At 36.5% G+C, this 22,006-nt stretch overlaps 1 protein-coding gene across 1 annotated transcript; it reads left to right on the forward strand.

Annotated features, from left to right (window-relative positions):
• Positions 1-2,812: 2,812 nt before the first annotated feature.
• Positions 2,813-21,984, forward strand: LOC121427719 (neo-calmodulin-like). The gene is made up of 6 exons (XM_041624251.1): positions 2,813-3,151; positions 10,774-10,816; positions 16,931-17,074; positions 18,423-18,549; positions 19,451-19,560; positions 21,351-21,984. Exons 1-6 carry the CDS (start codon positions 3,149-3,151, stop codon positions 21,425-21,427), a joined length of 504 nt encoding a protein of 167 aa, XP_041480185.1. The 5' UTR covers positions 2,813-3,148; the 3' UTR covers positions 21,428-21,984.
• The last annotated feature ends 22 nt before the right edge of the window (positions 21,985-22,006 follow it).

Raw genomic sequence — 22,006 nt, forward strand, 5'->3', positions numbered from 1 at the left:
AGTAAACGATGAAGGCACTTTTCTGCCTAAAAATTGTCATTTCCATTGTCAAAAATGAAAAAAATTTGCCCCTGACGGGGCAATTACATTATCATAGTAAGCCTCACGTCTTTTGACGAACAGTTCCTCTGTGAAACATACCTTTTATAAGCCCCTTTTCCATCTTATTACAGTGTGATAACGTTTAACCTTTTGATGAATACATTTCAGACTAAAACCGAATGGCAAGCTAATATTTTTTAGTATCTAAACCTACAAATTTGAAAAAGATGGATATCTCTTTAGATAAATGATTTGATTTGTTATATTTCGATCTAAAAAGTGAAAAAAAAATCAAGCACGTTTTGAAATAAAAAGATGGCTGTGTATTTTATGCAAAGCGCGAGCGATTTTTTAATTTTTATACTATGACCTGAAAGCTTTCTTTTTTCCCAATTATTCCCCTCCCTTCCATCATTCAACTGTCTTCCCGGTCCTATCTTTCTTCTTATTTTTAGCCTCACCTTCCGCCGCTTCGCCCCCTTGATCTACCTATGATGACCCCTCCCACGGCAGGAATTTTGTGTAAAAATGGAATATAAGTCTCGTTAATAGAGTGTTTAAAAACAATTTTTTTGGGATTAAACATAGTTAAAGTTCACTGTGAAGGATTAATCATAACTCATGAAAACTATTCTTTATACTGAGTACGCGAACAATGAAAATATTCTTATATTCCAAGTAAATTTGGAATAAAGGGAAAGTGTTTTGGCTTAACAAAGGTATGATTTTACTGGGAATGGAGCATTCTCGTCTAACCGTCTATGCACTAAACTTACTTATAAGTATCCAGAGGCGATTTTCTTTTTTCGTCATTTTTATTAGTTATGAAATTGACAGTGGCCATCGATGTCATCAATGTCATCACTCTTTGGCTGGCATATAGGGCTAGATGCGAGTTCGAGAATAGTTGGGCCGGTATGCCTTTTCTTTTCCTAACCAAGTTCTTAACAAAAACTATCTGTTTATATATATTTCGAAATTCGAGGATACATGTGTATAATTTCGATTTTAAATTATGTATTTTTTCCATAATAAAAGAGCACAAATAGTAGGGGGACATTTGATATTATGTACCCCCTTTCCAAAATGGTAGGGGGACGCATCCCCCCTGTCCCCCCTGGGATTTCCGCCCATGGTGATGGGGGAGCTTTTGCATTTTATAGAATAAAATTGAAAGATTTCGTGCACACTTTTGGTGAATTTTACCCTCTCGATCGGCGGCCCCCGGATGCGTACGGTCATGTTTGTCATCTTAAATTCTTTAAAAGGCCTATATTACATTGGTTTGAAACAATTGAGTTTGCAATAAGGCTCGTAATTTGCTGGAACTGCGACCCTGCTCATGAAGAAATACCAGTCTGGGTTCAGAAGGGAGGAAACAGAAGGAGCAAAAAGAACTCCAAGACTGTTTAATTCTCAAGAAATTTATTTTTGAATGCTCTTAGAAACGCAACTTTTACACTCAATTTTTACACAAAGTTCTTACCGTGGGGGGGGGGGGGGTCCCACACCCTCTCCCGCTCGATCGCTTCCGTATCTCACGCTTTCAAAAATATTGTGCCCCCTTCGGGATTTTGCCCCCCCAAAACTGAAAGTGTTCCGGCGCGCCTGTCTCCAGCTGATTTTTTACTGGTAAAGTTAAAAATATACTGGCCCAGTAAAAATATACTGGAAACCAGTAAAAATATACTGGAAACCATTAAAAAAAAATACTGGTTTTTCCTTCTGGGTAGCAAAGGTTTTATTTCGTAATGTTTTTTTAAGCATTTTACGATTGTTATGGTCTATATGCAGCGAATGATCATGATGTCAAATGAAATCCATGTACGTTCCTCTCTTTTTAAAGGACAAGACAAAAGACATCCCAACAAAAACTTGTTTTGAATAAAAAGAGAAAAATTCAACAAGCATAACACTGAAAATTTCATCAAAATCGGATATAAAATAAGAAAGTTATGACATTTCAAAATTTCGCTTCATTTTACAAAAACAGTTACATGATGAACGAGCCAGCTACATCCAAATGAGAGAGTCGATGATGTCATTCACTCACTATTTCTTTTGTTTTTTTATTGTTTGAAGTATGAAATATTTTGATTTTCTCGTCATTGTCATGTGAAATGAAGTTTCATTCCTCCATGAACACGTGGAATTCCATTATTTTAATATTTTGTGCTTCAGGCAAGGAGGTCCTTAATTATCGTCAAATTCGTAAAAACTGAAATATTGTATAATTCAAACAATAAAAAACAAAAGAAATAGTGAGTGAGTGACATCATCAACTCTCTCATTTGGATGTAACTGGCTCGTTCATGTAACTGTTTTTGTGAAATGAAGCAAAATTTTGAAATGTCATAACTTTCTTATTTTACATCCGATTTTGATGAAATCTTCAGCATTGTGCTTGTCTGATTTTTCTCTATTGATTCAAATCAACATTTTTCTGAGGTGGACTTGACCTTTAATGATCTGCTTAATAAAATAAGATCATCATGAGTTAAAGCATGGACCTATACTAGGTCCATGGTTAACATGGTTAAAGTGTATATTTACCAAGCTGTGTTAATGTGTCTTTTTGTTACAAGAGGGTGTAAGGTCATGTATTGATTCTTCCATGAGGAGGAGAGGAACGATTTTCTTGTGTAAGTCTCTTTTATACAGAAGCAAAGAATTGAATGAAGTGAATACATGAGGTGGTTGGGTTGTACATAGCCCCGCTCGACAATGCAAAATCCATATCACAAAGAATATATCATTGATTTGTTCCCCCGCCGCTGCCGCTGGGAACCAAGCCCGATATATACATGATATATTGGGCAGAATGACTGATTGAAATGGTCTATTCCAGTCCCGCGCTAATAAACCATTTTTGGGTCATGCTTCATCTGCAATGATATTTGAACTAACTGAAGCGTGATTAAATAATATCAAAACAACTTCAATTCCGATGAAAATGGGAATTAAGCGAACAGTGCAGTGAGAATTCGTAAACAAAAACAGTTATTGTGGCAGAATCCTGAAGAATACTTTGGAGTTTGAAGGAGATAACAAGCATTTTTTTTTGTGGAGAAAGTGATATCATTGGTGCATTTAAGAATTAGAGAAAATGGTGAGTAAGATTGTTTGGGTTTCGTTTCTTGTTATGCAATTTGAACCACTTCCGAAAACTGTTCTTGGACTACCATTTTTTTTTTACTTTGTTGGATTTGAGATTTTGCAGTAAACCGATATACCATTTATAGTTTTCGTTTCCACAAAACATTCGTTTGATTTCATTCATTTCCATACTTCTCGCTTGAGATTTGTTTTTCACGTACAAAAGCATTCATGTTATGAAATTACAAAAAAGTGCACAATAATTAATATATTTATACAATCATTCGAGTAATATAGCACTTTGATTTAAATCTGTGAAATATGATTTGTCCTTTCAAAAGCTTAGCTAAGTTTTGTGCAACTGCAGGCCACCTTAAAATAGTTGTAGTGAGTGAAGTGTCAGGGTGGAATATTAATCAAAATCAATGAACATGAGCTTAGGGTTTGATTTATAAAAAAAATGTCTCACTTCACATGGTTTGAAATATAAATGGGTATACTAGCTGAAGCAATGTCACTTTTAATTGAACTTCATATTCATCTCATAATTCATATCCATTTTCACGGGGAAAATGATAGTAAGCTTGTATTCGAAAACTTTGTTGCGCGAGAAGTTTGGGGTTAGCTCAATCGGGGGGGGGGGGGGGTGGGGAATGACCAGGTGGAAATGGACGGGGCCATACGCGAAGGGGTGGGGGTCCATCTTATATAAACCTTTTGTTTATTAGCAACCGTGTATTCTCTCCTTGCCCCATTATTTTATGTGCTAATATTTCAGACCTTCCGTGAAGTGATTTTGTAGTCCGATGAACGTGATAAAGGAGGCACTTAATATGGTGATTTTGACTCTTCCATTCAGGTTCTAACCTCCCGGCATGACTAGTTAGTTTGGACAATGTGGAATGTTTCATACTCGTGTCTTTTTTCTTATTAGAGAAGATCCCTTTAACTCTTCTCTGATATGTCATTTCGTGATTAATAAGTAATCCATTGCTTTTCTCTTAAACTTGTGTCTACTATTTTAAACGACTGAAACAAACGCTCGTACGTAATAATATTTTACAATTACTCTTTCCGAAGGCCCGATCCTGTCTCCTAAATAACCCCTGAAAACGCGTTAGGGCTGCAAGCAGACACCATGGAGTCAATAAACTACCGAAAATATGCTGCCTTGCTTCGGTCGCTTACAAAACCCAGCAAGTGAAGATTGTGTTCTTTTAAGAATTCTATATCAAGCAGTCAACCGAACGTCCATCTGTAATTATAGAACCTCATTCCGTGATAGACCAATACTGGCATCATCCAAAGTGAGAGATAGTATATTATTTAAATTAAATCTTTTTTTATTTGTATATAGAAATAGCAATTGACTCATGGACCCTACGAAAAATGAATTTACCTCAATATATTGCTACAATTTCCACCCCTCCCGTATTGATGCTTTCCCTGACCTTACTCGACAGGGAGAACTTATCTTTTGTATAAAGACACATAAAATTTCAGCTCGGATGAATGACCATGAAGTATTTTGTTGCAATAGTTTTCAACCAAGCAATCAAATTTTAAATCTATTCTTAACCAACTCATCCGACCATATATCTATTGTTGGATATATCGTATTTTGTGACCAAACGGTAAAAAAAAAAGAAGTTATGCAACTAGCAATTGAGTTTGCATTTTGTGTTGAGGCCTATACCAATTCGTCTTTGAATGAGCTAAAGATAGACATAATCATCTATATATGAGGTAAAATACCCCAACCTGTTACTCTCATTCAGATTTGTTTTATGGGGATGAGATCGTTGCCATTAAAAATAATTTATTTCAATATTGTTAAAACATGCTACGCATCCCCCTCACCCTCCCCCTTCACACACACACACACACCAAAACCCGCTCTATTCAACCATTACCGGGATAAGGAGATAGTCTGGTATTAATTCATTATAAACATAATGATAGAATGATATGATTACCTTAATTCAAGGCTAGGATATTGCGAACAAAAATATGGAGCTCGTGAAATGACATCATTTCACAGCGAAGTGTGAATATTACTTAGACATCATTATGTCTACATGAAACAGGCATTTTAGATCTAACATTTTTTTTTAAACTTACCGAGCGAGCGAGCAAAATGTCTTAACCTTTCAAAAATGAAAATTTGATGTGGTTGACTAAGGCGTAAGGTTCCGAAAATATTATCACCTCTAACATTTTTTTCTTTCGCTTTTTTTTTTTTTCTCCCTTTTCTATTGTTTTTTTTCTTGGTCGTGGTCTCGTGGAACTCTTTGGGGGCCATGACCTCTATAATAGCCCCCATCTGTATGCCAGTCCAACGTTGTATTGGAGAATTGGCCAGACTCCGGTGGGAATATGTTCCGACGAGTTAAGAAGTAAAATTGTTATCCCATTAATTTAATTTGTAGCAAAGGCACGATCCCAAATCAATTTATGAACTCGTGCAAGCATGAACAAACAAAAATACTTATGACTTGAGATTGTTTTTGTCGTTTGATCATCTTGATTTTTATAAATAATTTGAGATACATGTAATTGCATTTTAAGTAAACATTCGATTTCTATTCCAGAGAACAAAATCAACATTTATTTTACATCATGGACAAAAATGATAACGAAAACAATTATTTTGCTCATATTTTTCATACAGTTATTAACAAGTTTTATTCAAAATATACATTTTAACATTTTTTAGTGATTGAAAATAATATGCTTACTTCATGAAATAATTAATGTACATATTATGGACACATCGTATGCTGGACGGTAGGTGAGGGGGGCATACATGGGAAATATTTCAACAGTTTGTATAATCTGGAAAAAAATTGTCATCTGTCACATGATAACTTTCCTTGATTCTTATTGGCTGAGAAGCTTAGATGTCGGCACTGCTGTACAGACAAGGGCCTAGGCGGCTATATCCCCCCCCCCAAAAAAAAAAAAAAAATCCACGACCGGTAAAAATGGATGAAGCAAACAGAAAAAGGGAAGGAGTTTAATATTACTTTGTTTTTTGAATATTAATATCTATACCCATTTTGGGGGAAATAAGGTCAAAATTTTTGCTCCATTAAACGTCTACATGTCCCCTTAACATTTACTCAAAAACTCATTTGCCGTATTCTGAAGTCAGGGTTAATTTAGACCCTGGTCTAGTTACTCTGTGATAAAATTATGGGAAGCCAAAAGTGTCATTTTTTATTAAATTGTATGTTTCTTATTATATATGTTTACTGTGCTCATTCCTGATTCATCGATGGTGAAGACAATCTTCTATTTATACTTCCTAGACTATTATGAATGATTTTGAGAGCCAAATGAGCTGAAATTATGATACGTCTACCGTTAGTGATTTATGTAACAATTTGCTATTCATAGTTAAATAACAACTTTTAACTTGAGTTTAAGTTAAACCCGACTTCAGACTACGGGCAATTATCACTACTGGGTGTCGGACTGTTACTACTGACCGCCGGTTAAACCGGCAATCCGGCAAGTCCTTCGTGAAACGTTCCCCGGGTGGAATCAAATAGACCGCCTATTAAACAACCCTCCCACACACTCATGCATAAAACTCATTGCTGTGTAATTATGATAATGTAACATCAATTGATTTTGTTTAATGCAGACTGACAATAATGTTGAGGTCATTGTCCGTCGGTTATGATTGGATCATTGCTGACGACCCAACGGCGCGGCGCCGCGGCGTATGAAAGGCAATTAGAGAGTTCCACACCAACACACCGAACGTTTTCAAGAACATAGAAAATGTATTGTAAAATGCCCTTCATGATAATTAGCAACCAAAAGGTCTTTGCCGAAAATTGGTGAATCAGATTAAACAGCAGTTTCGTCCTGGACTCTGGACAAACAGCATATGCCATTGTTCGTCAGATCTAAAACCTAGGACGAAGTGCTGTTCCAGTTTGCCAAGTATTTTCGACAAAGACCTCCCAATGATTCATTGTCTTTGTTTTGACGGGTATTTTCTACACATTTACTTTGCTCTAGAATTCATTCTGCGTCGTGGTGCAACAACTCACTATTCCAAACTCGACCCCTGCCGGTCGTCACTTTCAGAAGGCGCTATACACTAGCGTATACCTACGGGGGCTGGGGGCAGACTGCCCCCCCCCCCCTGTGGAAAATCCTAGGTACGCTACTGGCGCTAACAAGAAAGGGTGTGATGACCAACCTTGAAAGCAACAAAGGCTGGAAAGGGCGTTTTCCGCGTGTAGGCGTTAGATAAGTGGAAGGGGCACAATATAGTGTTTGTCCCTTGTGGCGGTCTTCCTAAATAAGCCACCTTAACCACTAATTAACTGAAGTAATTTTCGACAAGGGCAAGTTTACTGACTTGCGGCGCGTCACTGGGGGAGGGCCCCCATGGTTGAAAAGAATAATAATACATAATAAAAGATTTATATAGGGCACGTATCTTCCGTATTATAGGGGATCAAGATTCGCCTATATTACCCCTGCTAAACTAGTCTACCCATTCCAGTGCTCATATATATTTTTAGGAATTTCTTTCTGCCGGTACCCATTTACCTTACCTGGGTTGAGTGCAGCACAATGTGGGTAAATTTCTTTCTAAAGGAAAACACGCCATGGCTATATAGGAATCGAGTCCACGTCTCTCAGATTGAAAGACGAGAGTCTTATCCACTAGACCACGACTCACCCATGAAGGCTGTGAATCGAGCCCACGTCCCTCAGATTGAAAGACGAAAGTCTTAACCACTAGGCCAGGACGCACCCATGAATTGGAAAAGGGGAGCGGGAAAGGAGATGGAAAGGAGGCGGGGAAAGGGAAGATAAAAAAGATAAGCCTAACCCTGTTATTTTATGTTAAGAAACATAATCTGACTTTTGGATCATCTTGCCTCCCCCTTTCCCATTTCAAAATTTTCAAAATATCCCGACGCCGCTGCTGAATTGACTTTACTCGAATTTTAGCTTGAACAAATAATGGTACAGTTACACAAAGGAACTTTCGTCTTCCTCCTCGTTTAGTTTTTAATTCTAATTTGATTTGAAGTTACTTGAAAAATCAGAGAAAGCTATACCCGCCCCGTGGCGTTCCACCAGCCTGCCATAGGTCAGTCTGTATAGCGTATCCCACGAGAAAATCATTGCCCTGGATTCGTGTCATGTCATAAAATCAATACGTGTACGCAATTTAGTCAACATTCGTTAATGCAGTGAATGATTTACATTCTGTATTTAATTGTTTATGGATCCAGAAACAATTATTGCGTCATTATTTCTGACAGAGATCCCCTGCATTATTTGATTCAGGATTGATGACGTCATGAGTATAGAATCAATAAGCCTTTTCGATCCCCAACAGTGCGATGTTGGTCATTTGTTTATAAAGGTATGTGCCCCCCCCTTGAAGTGATGGAAAATGGGAGACTTAACATTTGAAAATATACAACATGTGTAAGGAGTGGCGCAATTCTAACACCACATGACCTTCATAGAATTGTTTAATGACCACCTTTAAGTAACAATTCTCAGAGTCGGCGTCAAGATACCGCGATAAAGTGCAATACCAATTTATTGTAACGGGCAAAGCATTTGTTAGTCTTATTTTCTCTTTTTCTTTTTTTTTAAATGATTATAATAAACCGCTCGAAAACGTTTGGAAATCTGAGTTTGGCCCTTAATTTCTCCCAACTCCCAATTTTGCACAATGTATATTTGACATCATTCAAAAGATCATTTAATTTTCTTTAAAATGATATCATGGTTGTTATGCCATCGTGAAAAGAGCAGGATTCGAAAGTGTTGGATGAGGTCTGAATTGAAAAGCTGCAAAACGAGCAGAAATAGTCATGACAGGTCAAGAAACACACTTTTGTCTGTGTCATATGAAAATCCATTGAAATCAAGCCCCTGCTTCTTCATTTTTGATATTTTGTTGTGGTTTATATAGTGATGTTTCTGCGAGATAACATGGTCTGAGTCGTGGTTTGAAATACCCTCGATGTTTGTTATGTGTTTGCTTGTGCAGAGGTGTGTTTGATTCCATTCTAATGTCAATGTGGCCAAGGTGTAAGGAAACAAAAGAAACCGCTGTAAAACTCACTCATCACATCAGAAAAAAGAGCAGTGAATTTCAATATTGTGTCATTTTGCAAGCCTCAATATTAACCATAATCATATCATGTGGGGTATAATTTCAAAGAGAATTAAATGATTTATTCATTATATTGGTATCAGTCACAGTACTATTCTCTAAATCGAGGAGGTATTCTCGATCAAACTCAGATTTCTAAACTTCTTTTTGAAGAGTTTAATGCAACGTGTTAGCGCTTATGCACACTTGAAATGTTGGGCAATATACTGTCCACTGTGTTGGGTAATGTATGTTGGTAAAATATATTTATTCTGAGCAATTATTATCCAGTTGAGCAAATTTATTTCCCAATTTGGACAGATTTTAACCCATAGTCGTCTGGTCAGAGTGTTGCCCAGGGTTGGTTAAAAGTTAGCCATTTTTTGCCAAACTATTTTTATAGTCTATGCTGTTTCCAAACGCGACAAACCATTACCCCGGCTTTTATTGAGCACGGCTACTCTTATCAGGCGCTCGAGCATTCAAGAAATTTCTTCCTACCGGGTACACATTTACTTCACCTGGGTGGAGAATGGAAAATGCAAATAAATGCATTGCCAAAGGACGTGAGTGGTGCGGTGGGATTCGAACCCCGAACCTGTGGATCAAAGTCTGGGGACTTATCAACTGAGCCACAACACCACTGCATTTCTTTTTTTGCCAGAGATGGGGGCGATCACACCCTCTGCCCCCCCCCCCTCTCCTCCCTCCCAACTAAGGTACTCCTTTCATCAACTATAATATCGATTTCATCGAACAGGTAATTTTACAACTAATTTTAGTACAACACCTTACTATTTGCAGGATAATCGCTCATGGTAGTCACACCTTACTTCATCAAATTTTATGAAGTACAGGCAAAGAATACCTCCTGATTATCCAAGCGTAAATGTATTATGGCATCAAATTGTTGGGAGAGAATACTCTTTCAGAACAGAATGTAGTTATCTGTTCGTGAGAAGGACTTCCATTGAACTGACTGTTTGTCAGGTGCGGATGTGTTTTTCTCACTCGGGTATAGTTGTGAAACACGTCTTTCTAACATATCTTGCTTCAATTAAATGTAAAATAGAAAACCCTGAAAATCACTTAACCTGTCATTCCAATATAGTACTCTGTCCTCTGACAGGGTTTGTCTATCCAAGGACGGAAATCTCTCCCCAAAGGTAGGGGGACCAGGGGCTGGAAAATTTGACAAACACACACCCCCCCCAAAAAAAAAAAAAGTTATCACCGCAAATGTCAGGTCATTTCGACCAAAATACATGTAGGCCTATTATTTCGCTTTTGAATGATGTATTTCTTCCCATCATAAAAAACCAACAATAGTTGGGGGACATTCGATATTGTATCCCCCTATTATTTTGGGTAGGGGGCGTCCCCCTGGGATCTCCGTCCATGTGTCTATCTAATATCAATATTCTCAATTTCTCATCAAATCATATCGCAACCCAGGCGTGAAAACAAATTCTTTCTATTATCCTCTACAGGCGGAACAGGCAGGAGCAAATCTACCGAAGGAGCAATTACAAGGTAATCATTATGGATGTGAATGGACCTTTATGGCATCATCATCGTTGCTATAAAAAAAGATAATTGTTCATATAATATCGGGTGAAAAAAAGAGAGAATAATCTTATTACTCGAATTGTTTACATTTTGAGTCATGACATGCTAACCATGCTAACGGATTGCAGTATAGTGTCATAGATAAGTAGTATGACACAGTTACATTTCGTATTTCCGAAGGTTCTTTATTCCGAAGGTTTGTAATTCCGAAACACGTAAATTGCCTATACTTCGATGTTCGTTAATCCGAAAACGAAAAAGGGTTCGCAGGGGCGGATCCAGCTTTCGCCAATAGGGGGGGGGGGCCGAAAAATATTTTGATCAACATTTTTCTCGATTGGCCGCTACAATCTGGCTTTTTTTTTGTTGTTTTTTTCAGGGGGTATTCCTAACTAAAGACTGAAGTTTTAAGTATTAGTGTTTATTGCTATAAACAATATAAAGTATCTCATTTGGTCTTGATAAATAATGCGAGCGCGAAGCGCGAGCTAAAAATCTTTGATACTTTATGTCCTTAGAACTGAAGATTCAGAGCAGTTTTTATAATCATGAACAAAGATAACTATCCAACTAAACAATGCCAGCGCGAAGCGCGAGCCGAACTTTTATCATATAGTAACGTGAAAAGTGACTCAATTAGGACTGTTTTAGTGATTAATGAAGAGGATACAAGTATCACCAATTAAATAATGAGAGTGCGAAGCGGGAGTTCAAAATTTCTGATATTCCGACCTGAAAAAAATGAACAACGCGTTTTTATTTAAATAAACAATCTGTGTGTCTCAAACAATTAAATGCGAGCGCGAAGCATGAGCTTAATTTTTTGATATACTGACATGATAAAGGAGCATTTTGACAAATTTTGGTAAGAATTTCCAAAGAGCATAGGTTCTCACAAATCAAACAATGCGAGCGCGCAGCGCGAGCTGAACATTTTGATACACATTAATATTTTGTGTAAATCAAACAAAATACTGAAAGCTTGATGTGCGAGCTAAAAAATTGTGTGCAAATTGATATCAGAACTGGATATATTGTATATATAAATATTGGTTATATATTAGTGTCATTTAACCCTCTTGATTGGGATTCATTACACAGGCAATGCGAGCGCGAAGCGCGAGCTCAAAAAATTATATAAAGTATATTTTCCAATTCTTCCCCTCACTTTTTTTTGTATCCTTTCGCGGTCGGGCTGGTCGTTACGAGGCTGTAAATTACACATCATGGGTAAAATACCTCTTTCTTACTTTTCTTTCTGTTTTTCGTAGTTTCTATCAAGGTAAAGAGTACACTTTTTTCTGCAGGTTGCCAAAAAATAGGGGGGGGGGGGGGCCGGGGCCGGCTCGGCCCCCTCCTGGATCCGCGAATGGTTCGTTAAACCGAACATTTGTGGCGTAATTCCGAAGGTTCGTTAATCCGAAAAGGAAATGAGGTTCGTAATTCCGAAGGTTCGTTAGTCCGAAAACGAAATGAACGACGAACCTCATTTCGTTTTCGGATAAAACCTTTGGAACAACGAAACTTATTTCGCTTTCGCCGGATTTGAGAACCTTCGGAATATTCGAACCTTCGGAATAACGAATGTATACTGGTCTATCCCTAGCTACTGGAAAGAACAGTTTCAATCAGTGTGTTCACATATTAGTGCACTATGTGAAAATATTACTTTTATTAACTGCTCAAATTCAACTATAGTGATAATATATTGTCACACTATGGTCACACGGAAAGCAAATGTGACGAGACATAGCGTGATGTTCACATAGTCGGCTATGTGAATATGTGATTCTCACTCTGTTGAAATGTTCAAATTGAAAGGTCGAGTCCACCCCAGAAAAATGTTTATTTGAATAAAAAAAAAAAAAATCAAACTAGGTGATTTTACATTGAGTTCCACCAGTGGCGTACCGTGGGTCACGGCATTAGGGGGGGGGGGGCCCAGCAAAAATTTCGGGTCACTTAGGGAGCGCGCGAAGCGCGTTCAGTTGTCAGGTACACTGACCTAATAGAGATATTTTAAGGACATACAGTGCCATCAAACGGATATGTATATCACTGATTAAATAATGCGAGCGCGAAGCGCGAGCTTAATTCTTTTTATATTGAGGGCTAAAATTGACATTATAAGCAAATTGTTTTGTAATCATGATACTTAACTGTCTCGCTAAACAAATAATGCGAGCGCGAAGCGCGAGCTAAATTTTTTGTATATACCGACCCTAAACAAGGAAATTATAAGGATTATATTTTAGAATCCATTAAGAGCATAAATATCTCGCCATAGTCATCTAATGCTATTGCCATCCTTTGCTGATTTTGTTAGTATTACATCTTAACACAGTCATGAAGCACCTTTGTAGTCATGTAATCATGATTATCATACGCATCTTACTAATCAAATACTGCAAGCGCAAAAGCGCGAGCTGAAAATTTAGGAAATATATACCTGAAGAGGGCATTCTAAGGGTTGTTTGTAGGAATTCTCTAAGACCCTACGTATTTTACTAACCAAATGATGCGAGCGCGAAGCGCGAGCTGAAATTTTAGTATATATTGACCCCAAACATGGATATTTTAAGGAATATAGTTACGAATCCATTAAGTCAGAGTATACATATCTCACCATAGTCATCTAATGCGAGTGCCAAGCGCTTGCTGATTTTGTTAGAACTACATCTAAACACCTTTTTGAAGTCATTGTAATCATGATTATCATACGCATCTCACTAATGAAATATTGCGAGCGCGAAGCGCGAGCTGAAAATCTAGGAAATTCAGACATGAAGAGGGGCATTCCAAGGCTTGTTTGTAGGTATTCACTAAGACCCCACCTATTTCACTAACCAAATGATGCGAGCGCGAAGCGCGAGCTAAAATTTTTTGATATTCAGATCAGAAAAATTGACATTTTATAAGGACTGATTTTAGGAGTTCATGAAGAGCAGACATCTCACCAATCCACTAATGCGAACGTTAGCACGGACAGGAAATGTTTTATATTAAAACCTTAAAATAGGGCAATAACTTTCAGTAGTCATGAAAAAGAAGAATATATCACTAGTTAAAACAGGAACAATAAAGACACAATTCAGCAAATAATGTTTCATAAAGTTGTGAAAAAATGCTTCTTATGTTATATAACATAATATAATATAACACTATGATAAACAACAATTTCTTCTCCCCCCCCCGACCCCCAATACGTTTTTCTTCCTTTTTTTCCTCTTTTTCTCCTTTTCTCCGTTTTTTTTTTTTTTTTTTTTTTTTTTTTTGGCCAGCCTATTGGGGGGGCACGTGCCCCCCATGCCCCCCCGTAGTTACGCCACTGATCCACACTATAAGTCCAAGATAGAAGAGGCATAACCTTGTTTTTTCATATATAAAATATTTTTTATGGTTTCTTGCCAATTCGAGGGTGCTGATTATGAGTCTGAATGATGCCACTCGTGTAATCTTGGGCATTTACCGCAAATTGGCAAAATCCAATGACAGCCAAAGTATGCATATTACCCATGAAAATCATAAAATTGCCAGCAAATTTGCTATAAATATATGTGTTGCAGGAGTGAAATACTCTCTAAAAAACAACATTTTGTTGACAAAATATTTTTTTTCTTGATATTCAAAATGGCCGCTACAAACCTCTGTATACCCTATTAAGTACAACATGAATAGGAAAAATAGGTACAATATGAATAGGGAAAATTAATTTTCACTATTCATATTATATTCATTTTCTTGTGCTCGGTTGTCCATTATAGAAACATGTATTTATTTTGACATTTTACTTTACCATGTACACATTTACTATTACCATGTATGCACCGCTTTGTTCCAATTTACCGATAGATGTTTCATGTTGTAAGTTATTGATGTTTTTGAGAGCGGTATATAATTTCTTCGTCTCTTTCTTATTCTTTTTTTCTTCTTCTTTTTTTTCTTCTGTTATCTTCTCTGTTGTCTTTTTCTTCTCCCTCTCACTTTTCCCTTCTTCTTCTTCCTTTTTTTTCTTCTCCTCCCCTCCTCTTCACGTTTCATTGATTGCCTTGTAATATTTCATTGATGCTTCTGTTCCATATATATTGTTCGTTAAACACTGTTTTTATAATGTTTACTTTTTGTCAATTGTATGTTCCACACGGCCCCAATGGAAATCAAAAGAACTGTTAGGGCTTTTTAACCGTGTATAAATGAAATAAATCTTATCTTATCTTTATCTTATCGCTAAACTGCAAATAATTTTGATCAATGGACGCTATGAAAATATCAATGCTAACATGATATATCATTTATTATGTCATTTAAGGGAAAATGATTTTATTTAATATTCAAAATATGTGCCACTGTCCCAAATAGTATTATTTTTCTATGGCAAAGGGGCCAACAAATATCGCAAGAGTGAGCACTAAATATTCATATTATTAAGAGAAACGAGTGGAATACTGACTGAAAATACATTAATTGCTGACAAAGTATATTATTCCATATGCCATGTATGTGTTAACTGCTGTATTTTGATATCCAAAATGGCCGCCAAGGGCGCTAGGCCCTAACAGTATTATTTACAATGAGAAGAGGACCAAAGAAATCACAATGATGAAGATTGAAATGCATTGATTTGTGATGAATAAATGGGATACTGTCTAAAAAACATAATTTTTAACAAAAATTATCATTCAGGTTTAAAGTTTGTGTTTAATACTGTGTTTTGACTTTCAAAATGGCCGCCATAGACATTGATTATATTATGTACAATCGAACTAGGAAATAAATTTTCACACGAGTGAGCACCATAAATGCACGTAATTGTGATCTATGAGTAATTATTGTCTGAAAGCATAATTTCTGACAAGATATATCAGTTTTTATATGCCAGGTATGTGATAAATACTGTATTTTGAAAGTCAAAATGGCCGCTACAGGCCGCAACAGTATTATGTACAATGTGAATGGGGACAAAATAATGATGTTAAACGATTTTGGCTTTGCTTGACTAAATGGTGTTGTATGATTGAAATATTGCCTGAAAACATGATTACTAAAGAAATATATCATACCATCTAAAATATAGGTGATAAATGTTATACTTCAAAATTCAAAATTGCCGCCATATGCCCTTTTGTGAAAATTATCTGTCCTCATTCAAATTGTACATAATACAATAACGGTCCATGGCGGCCATTTTCCGTTTCAGAATGCAGCATTTATCACCTTAAATGCACCAGATATTATATACCTCAGTAGGAACCATGGTTTCAGACAATATTTCACTCTTACATCACAATTATAAACAATACTTGTAGTCAAGCCAAGCCAAATTCTGTCAAAATTATGTGTCCCAAATTATGGCAGTCATTTTGAATTTCAAAGTGCAGCATTTATTACCTCCATGACCAATATGTGATGTATTTATTATAAATCATGTTTAAGACAATATTTTTACTCATACATTACAGTTAAACGAATTTTATGATTCTCACTCTTGTAAAAAGTAGATTCCCTATACGCATGTAACATCATTATTTTTTTAGTTAGGGCTTGTATCAGCTATTATGAATGTCATAACACAGCTTTTTCCATTATATGGCAGAATAAAAGCCATATTTCATAATAATCATGTTTTTAAATAATGTTTGATAATAAAACAGGACGTTATGGATTTTATAGTCGAGTAAATCCCAATTCTTACAAAATTACATATCCCATTTACATTGCAGATAATACTGTTAGGGCCAATACAGGCCAATTTCACAATACAGCATTTAAAGGACAAGTCCACCCCAACAAAAACTTGATTTGAATAAAAAGAGAAAAATTCAACAAGCACAACACTGAAAATTTCATCAAAATCGTTGTTATTTGTTGTTATTATTATTATTATCATTATTTATTATTATTATTATTTTTATCATTGTCATTATTATCATTGTCATTATTATTATTATTATAAGTAGTAGTAGTAGTTGTTGTTGTTGTTGTAGTAGTTAGTATTAGTAGTATCATTATTATTAGTATTATTAGTATAATCATTATTGGTATTATTATTATCATCATTATTATTGATCTGTTTCTCAGTCTTGAAGGAAGCGTTTGCCGTGTTCGATAAGGATGGCGATGGTATCATCACGGGCAAGGAGTTGGGTAATGTGATGAGATCACTGGGAGAGAACCCCACGGAGAAAGAGGTCCAGGAGATCGTCAACGAGCTCGATGTCAATGGTAGGTTGCGCGAACGGCGATCCAGGGGGAAGGGGCGCATCCCATTGAATATCGAGTCTGATTACGGCAGCCGATGGAAGAGGGTTTGTGTCATCCCCCCATCCCCCGCCCACAAGGGCGGATATCTCTCCCCATAGGTAGGGGGACCAGGGAATGTAAAATTTGACAAGCAAAATAAAGAAAAAAAAAGGTTAACACCCCAAAATGTAAGGTCTTCTCGTCCAAACTACGTTTTATTTCGAGTTTGAATGATGTATTTCTTTCCATCATAAAAGACTACAAAAATAGTAAGGGGGACATTATGATAGTGTGTCCCCTTCTATTTCTGGTATGGGGAACGCGAAATGCACAACAGTTTACCCCAAACAATTCGAGAGGAAAGAATAAGACTTTCATTTCGTAAAAACTCGAGGAAACACTTAAGTTTAGTAATGAAAAATAATCATGTCTATATCCTATAATCTATATTTCATGTGATTTTTTTATATACCTATTAGTGAACGTATGAATTATTGTATGACAGGAGGACCGATCTCGACTAGGACCTGCACCAACTTTTAGTTTCTTTTTTTAATAACATTTTCCCTTTTTTTAACGCCATGGTGAGGTCATCAACTACTTAACACATATTGCTTTTCATGCAATATTAACATAAAATACTACAGTGAAATGGTTTATAATTACATGTATATGCAATTTATGACTTATTTTTTTTAAATACGTTTGTATCCATGTTAAGTGAATTCCATGTCACCATAATCATTTGTAAATGTAAATATGTTCAAATAACCTAAACTATTCGTTGGCAATAGGCAAAAACAATTATTTCCAACATTTGAAAAAAAATATTTTTGAAAGCACCATATGAAATACAAAATGATATGACTGTATACATTTTATTTCATGCAAATAATTTCGTGGATTTTCCTCAGAATTCATTTGAATTAGAGAAATTTACATGAACCTGGAATTTATTAATACTACGGGAAGGTATATAAAAGTGGAATTATTTAAGTATTGGAGAGGGTGTGAAGGGTGCATTGAGACACACATAGAAAGATGGAGAGGGAGAGAGAGAGAGGGGGAGAGGAATGTCATTTGCCCCCTGAAATTTCTACTTGTGCGTATTCTCTGCCTTCAAAAAGTACCCCAAAGTCAATGAATTTCATATGCTGCACCCCACCCCTCAACATTTATTGCCATTTATTAATAAACGACTTGCTTCGTACGGCCATATGATATAAATTAGAAACCTCTTTCATTCGAATTTTATTTTTCACGGTCAGTGATGTTACGACAAATTTGAGAACATCTTAAATTGACGTGGAATTTTGTTTTTTATCTCCAGGAAACGGTGACATCGATTTCTCTGAATTCGTGGGAGTGATGTCGAAGAAGATGAATGACATGGACAACGCAGAGGACATCAGAGAAGCTTTCAGAGTGTTCGACAAGGGAAATCTGGGATATATCGAGTAAGTATATATAGGTCTGGGGCAGGTCAGGGACGGAGCAAGGATTTTTTAAAAAAAAGGAGGCACATTTTCCCACGTAAAATTTGACAAGCAAAAAACCCCCGACATATTCCCAATATTATATATTTGATGGGGGAATGCATACTTGCCTATGAACGACATATTTATGTAGAAATAATGACTATGACTCTCAAAGGGGGTGGGGCGGGCCGGAAATGCTCCACCCCCCCCCCCCCCCACCGGATCCATCACTGGGCAGATCATGGGAGGCGCTACAAACAACCTGTGACTTTTCAAGTTGTAGTGAAGGGGAGAGGAGGGAGAAAATTAAGAAAGCAGAAATTAGAGGGTATAAAAAGGTAAGTCTTATACTTTGTCTTACCCCCATTTATTCAATTGAGAAAAAATGACGTCATCTTTAGGTCGCCGCGTCCCCTTCTCCAAGACAAAATAAAAGGCACCACCACTGGGATAGTTTGGAGGCCGATTTAGGTACTTTATGAGATATCATTTGGAATTTAATTAACTCTAAATGAACATTTTACGGGGCAAAAGTAACTTATTTAAGATTTTAACCGAGAATTGTTAAGAAATTAAACATTATGTCTGCATGAAAAGAAGTATGTAGATTATGTTTCCTCAGGAATTGTGAATACTTTCAGACCCCATTATATGGATTTTCTGCATTTTTCACGAAATACTGTAAATCTCAATGGTTTCCCTCATGTTTAATGACAGATTCAAAACACTAAAAAAAATCAGTAAATAACACGTGCTACAAGTTTCTTTATTAAAACGATAATGACCACCCATACATTTTTGGTGATACGGATGCGGTTAACTTCGAGTTTATAGGTTTAACCATGTCAACAATTCGGTGTGAATCTGAATTTCTTTTCAGAAATTCTGATCTTCATCGCGTCCTGATTGCCCTTGATATCAACAAAGGCGAGGTCGACGAACTCATCAAGGATGCCGACATCGATGGCGATGGACGAATTGAATACGAAGGTAAGATGACCGTAGCTGTTAGTGTTAGGGCAGGGGCGGAGCATTCGCATGGCCGGTGGTTGATCCAAGGCCAGGGTGCACAGCAAAAACTGTCATGTTGACCGTTGTACATAGAGCACCACACCAGTTATTTTAAACCGGTGTTAAATTGACAGTAGCAATACCTTTGGTAATTACATTTACACTCTTTGGTGTTAAGTTCAATCTCTATGGTGTAATTTTAACACCTCAGGGTGCATGTGGTCCTCTATTAACACCAACTGGTGTCAGTTTTAACACCACCGTGTTTACAGTATGGGTGGGCCTCAACCTCTGAAGAAAATTTCATGAATGTATTGGGATAAGGATGATCGAGAAAAATTATGATTGGCATGATAATTTGTTTCCTTTGAAATAAAATTCTTCTCAATATGAACGGGGAAATGCTTCCGTGGGTGACGACCTTTTTTTTTTGGGGGGAGGGGGTCGAAAGTATATTCCAGAGGAAGTTTCCCGTCAGCGGTGTTAAATATTATGGGCATTTGTCACAATTTTTTGAAAAAAGGTGGGGCCCTCGTGGACCCTACCAATCATGGATCTACCTATGGTTATAGCTGCTGGAATTAGGTTCGATGAAGCTTCTTTCTGCCGCATGCACTTTAAGGGTAAATTCACCCTGAAGATAAGTTTGTTGTAAAAATAGCAGCAAAAATAAAGAAAAACAAAGATTTGAGGAAAATCCGTTAATAATAAAAGGAAGTTATTAGTTTGGGATTGGTGACAACATAAATGAGCACATGTCCCATAAGTTATGTGATATAAAATGCATGATCTTTTTTAATGGTTCTTGATGACCAGTGGCGGACAGTGGGCACACTGGGGTAAAAACGGTATATTTACATTACAAATTTTAATAGTGGCTCTCAAGGGGGGGGAAGCTGGCCCGGTGCCCCCCCCCCCCCCCCGTTGAGAGCCATAATCAAATTTTGTAATGTAAAAATACCGTTTTTACTCAAGTGTGCCCCCCCCCCTTGAGGAAAGAGAGGACCCCTTTTCTGCTTGTCAAATTTTCATTGGAATGTGACCCCCCCCCTTGGAAAATCCCGGATCCGCCCCTGCTGATGACTTATTTATGCTTTGTTTTCATGATGGGTGTGAAATGATTTTTCTATTTATATACAAAAGGTACAATAAAAACCATTTTCAATTTTGTGAGAAAATGAAACTCTTTTGTTTTTTTTCCATTCGCTATGTATAGGAATGATGCTCCCATATGACGTCACAAATCAAATAATTATTTGTTTTATACTTTAAAAAATTTAATTCTTTGATCGATTTTTCTCGAACCTGATTCAATACTTTTTAAAAAATATTTTTCCTGCTATTTCTACAATATAAACTTTTTGTCAGGGTGAATTTCCCCTTTAACCCCAAATATAACTGTAGTCATGCAGTCATAAAAATTCTAAACAATTTGATTAATATTGTTGAATAATGTTAATCATAAATCGACATAACGGAATTACAGAAAATAACGGAAACTAATGCAAAATCTATATTTTCATAGACCTACCTAAATAAAAAAAAATCCCTTCATGGTATACATGGAATCATTATGATATTCTTTCATTGAGAAAATTTAAACGACAAGTTTAAGTGGCCTTGCCCTCGTCCCATCAAAATATATTTTAGAAAACGCAAAAAAAAAATCAATATGAAAGCTACATCTTTTATTTTTTTCTTCAGATTTTGTTCAACTTCCATGAAAATATATTTAAGAAAACGCAAATATCCTTTCTCTTTTTTTTCAGAATTTGTTCAGATGATGAATCTTGGCAACGAGGACAAGGGCGGTGGCGTTGCGACCCTTGTCAATGCAGTTCTCTGATATCTTCCACTGAAGATGCTTCTTCATTTTCTTCCAAAAGCAATAGGGCGTTTTATCAAAACTTTATTCATTATGCTGTTTTTAAAAAGTTTTGAGGTTGGAATTGCTATGAAAGACCTTGGCCCTGTCTTACAAAGAGTTACGATTGATCCGATCAAATACAAATTTGGACGGCCAGAAACCTCAACACATACTATGCATGTTAGTTCAAAATATTTTCTAACTATATGATGTATATTCATGTATTCATTGTTTTCTTGAAAATTCACTGTGCTTCTTTTTGTTTACATAGGACATTGTACAAATTTCATGTAGAATAAATTATTACGACACTGATGGATTTCCATAGAGTTACGATTGATTGGATCAATTGTAACTCTTTGTAAGACGGGGCACTGGTAGTGTGTTTCAGAAAGCAGTTGTTGAATTACGAATTACTTATGCTAGATTATATAATTCTATATATGTATGTCGCCGACTTAGCAAGGAAGAACATTATGTTCCAGCCATGCGTAAAGTTACTTGTGTAACGGCTCTATGAGGCAAACACCAGGGGCCTGTTGCATAAAACTTTTAACC

Source organism: Lytechinus variegatus, chromosome 14 (genome assembly GCF_018143015.1).
Source record: "Lytechinus variegatus isolate NC3 chromosome 14, Lvar_3.0, whole genome shotgun sequence".
NCBI lineage: Eukaryota > Metazoa > Echinodermata > Echinoidea > Temnopleuroida > Toxopneustidae > Lytechinus > Lytechinus variegatus.

Bases quoted from the DNA above. Each gene is read 5' to 3' on its own strand.
- LOC121427719 (XM_041624251.1), top strand. The intron at 18,550-19,450 runs GTAAGTATATAT...ATTTCTTTTCAG, and splicing joins GGAAATCTGGGATATATCGA to AAATTCTGATCTTCATCGCG. The intron at 19,561-21,350 runs GTAAGATGACCG...CTTTTTTTTCAG, and splicing joins TGGACGAATTGAATACGAAG to AATTTGTTCAGATGATGAAT.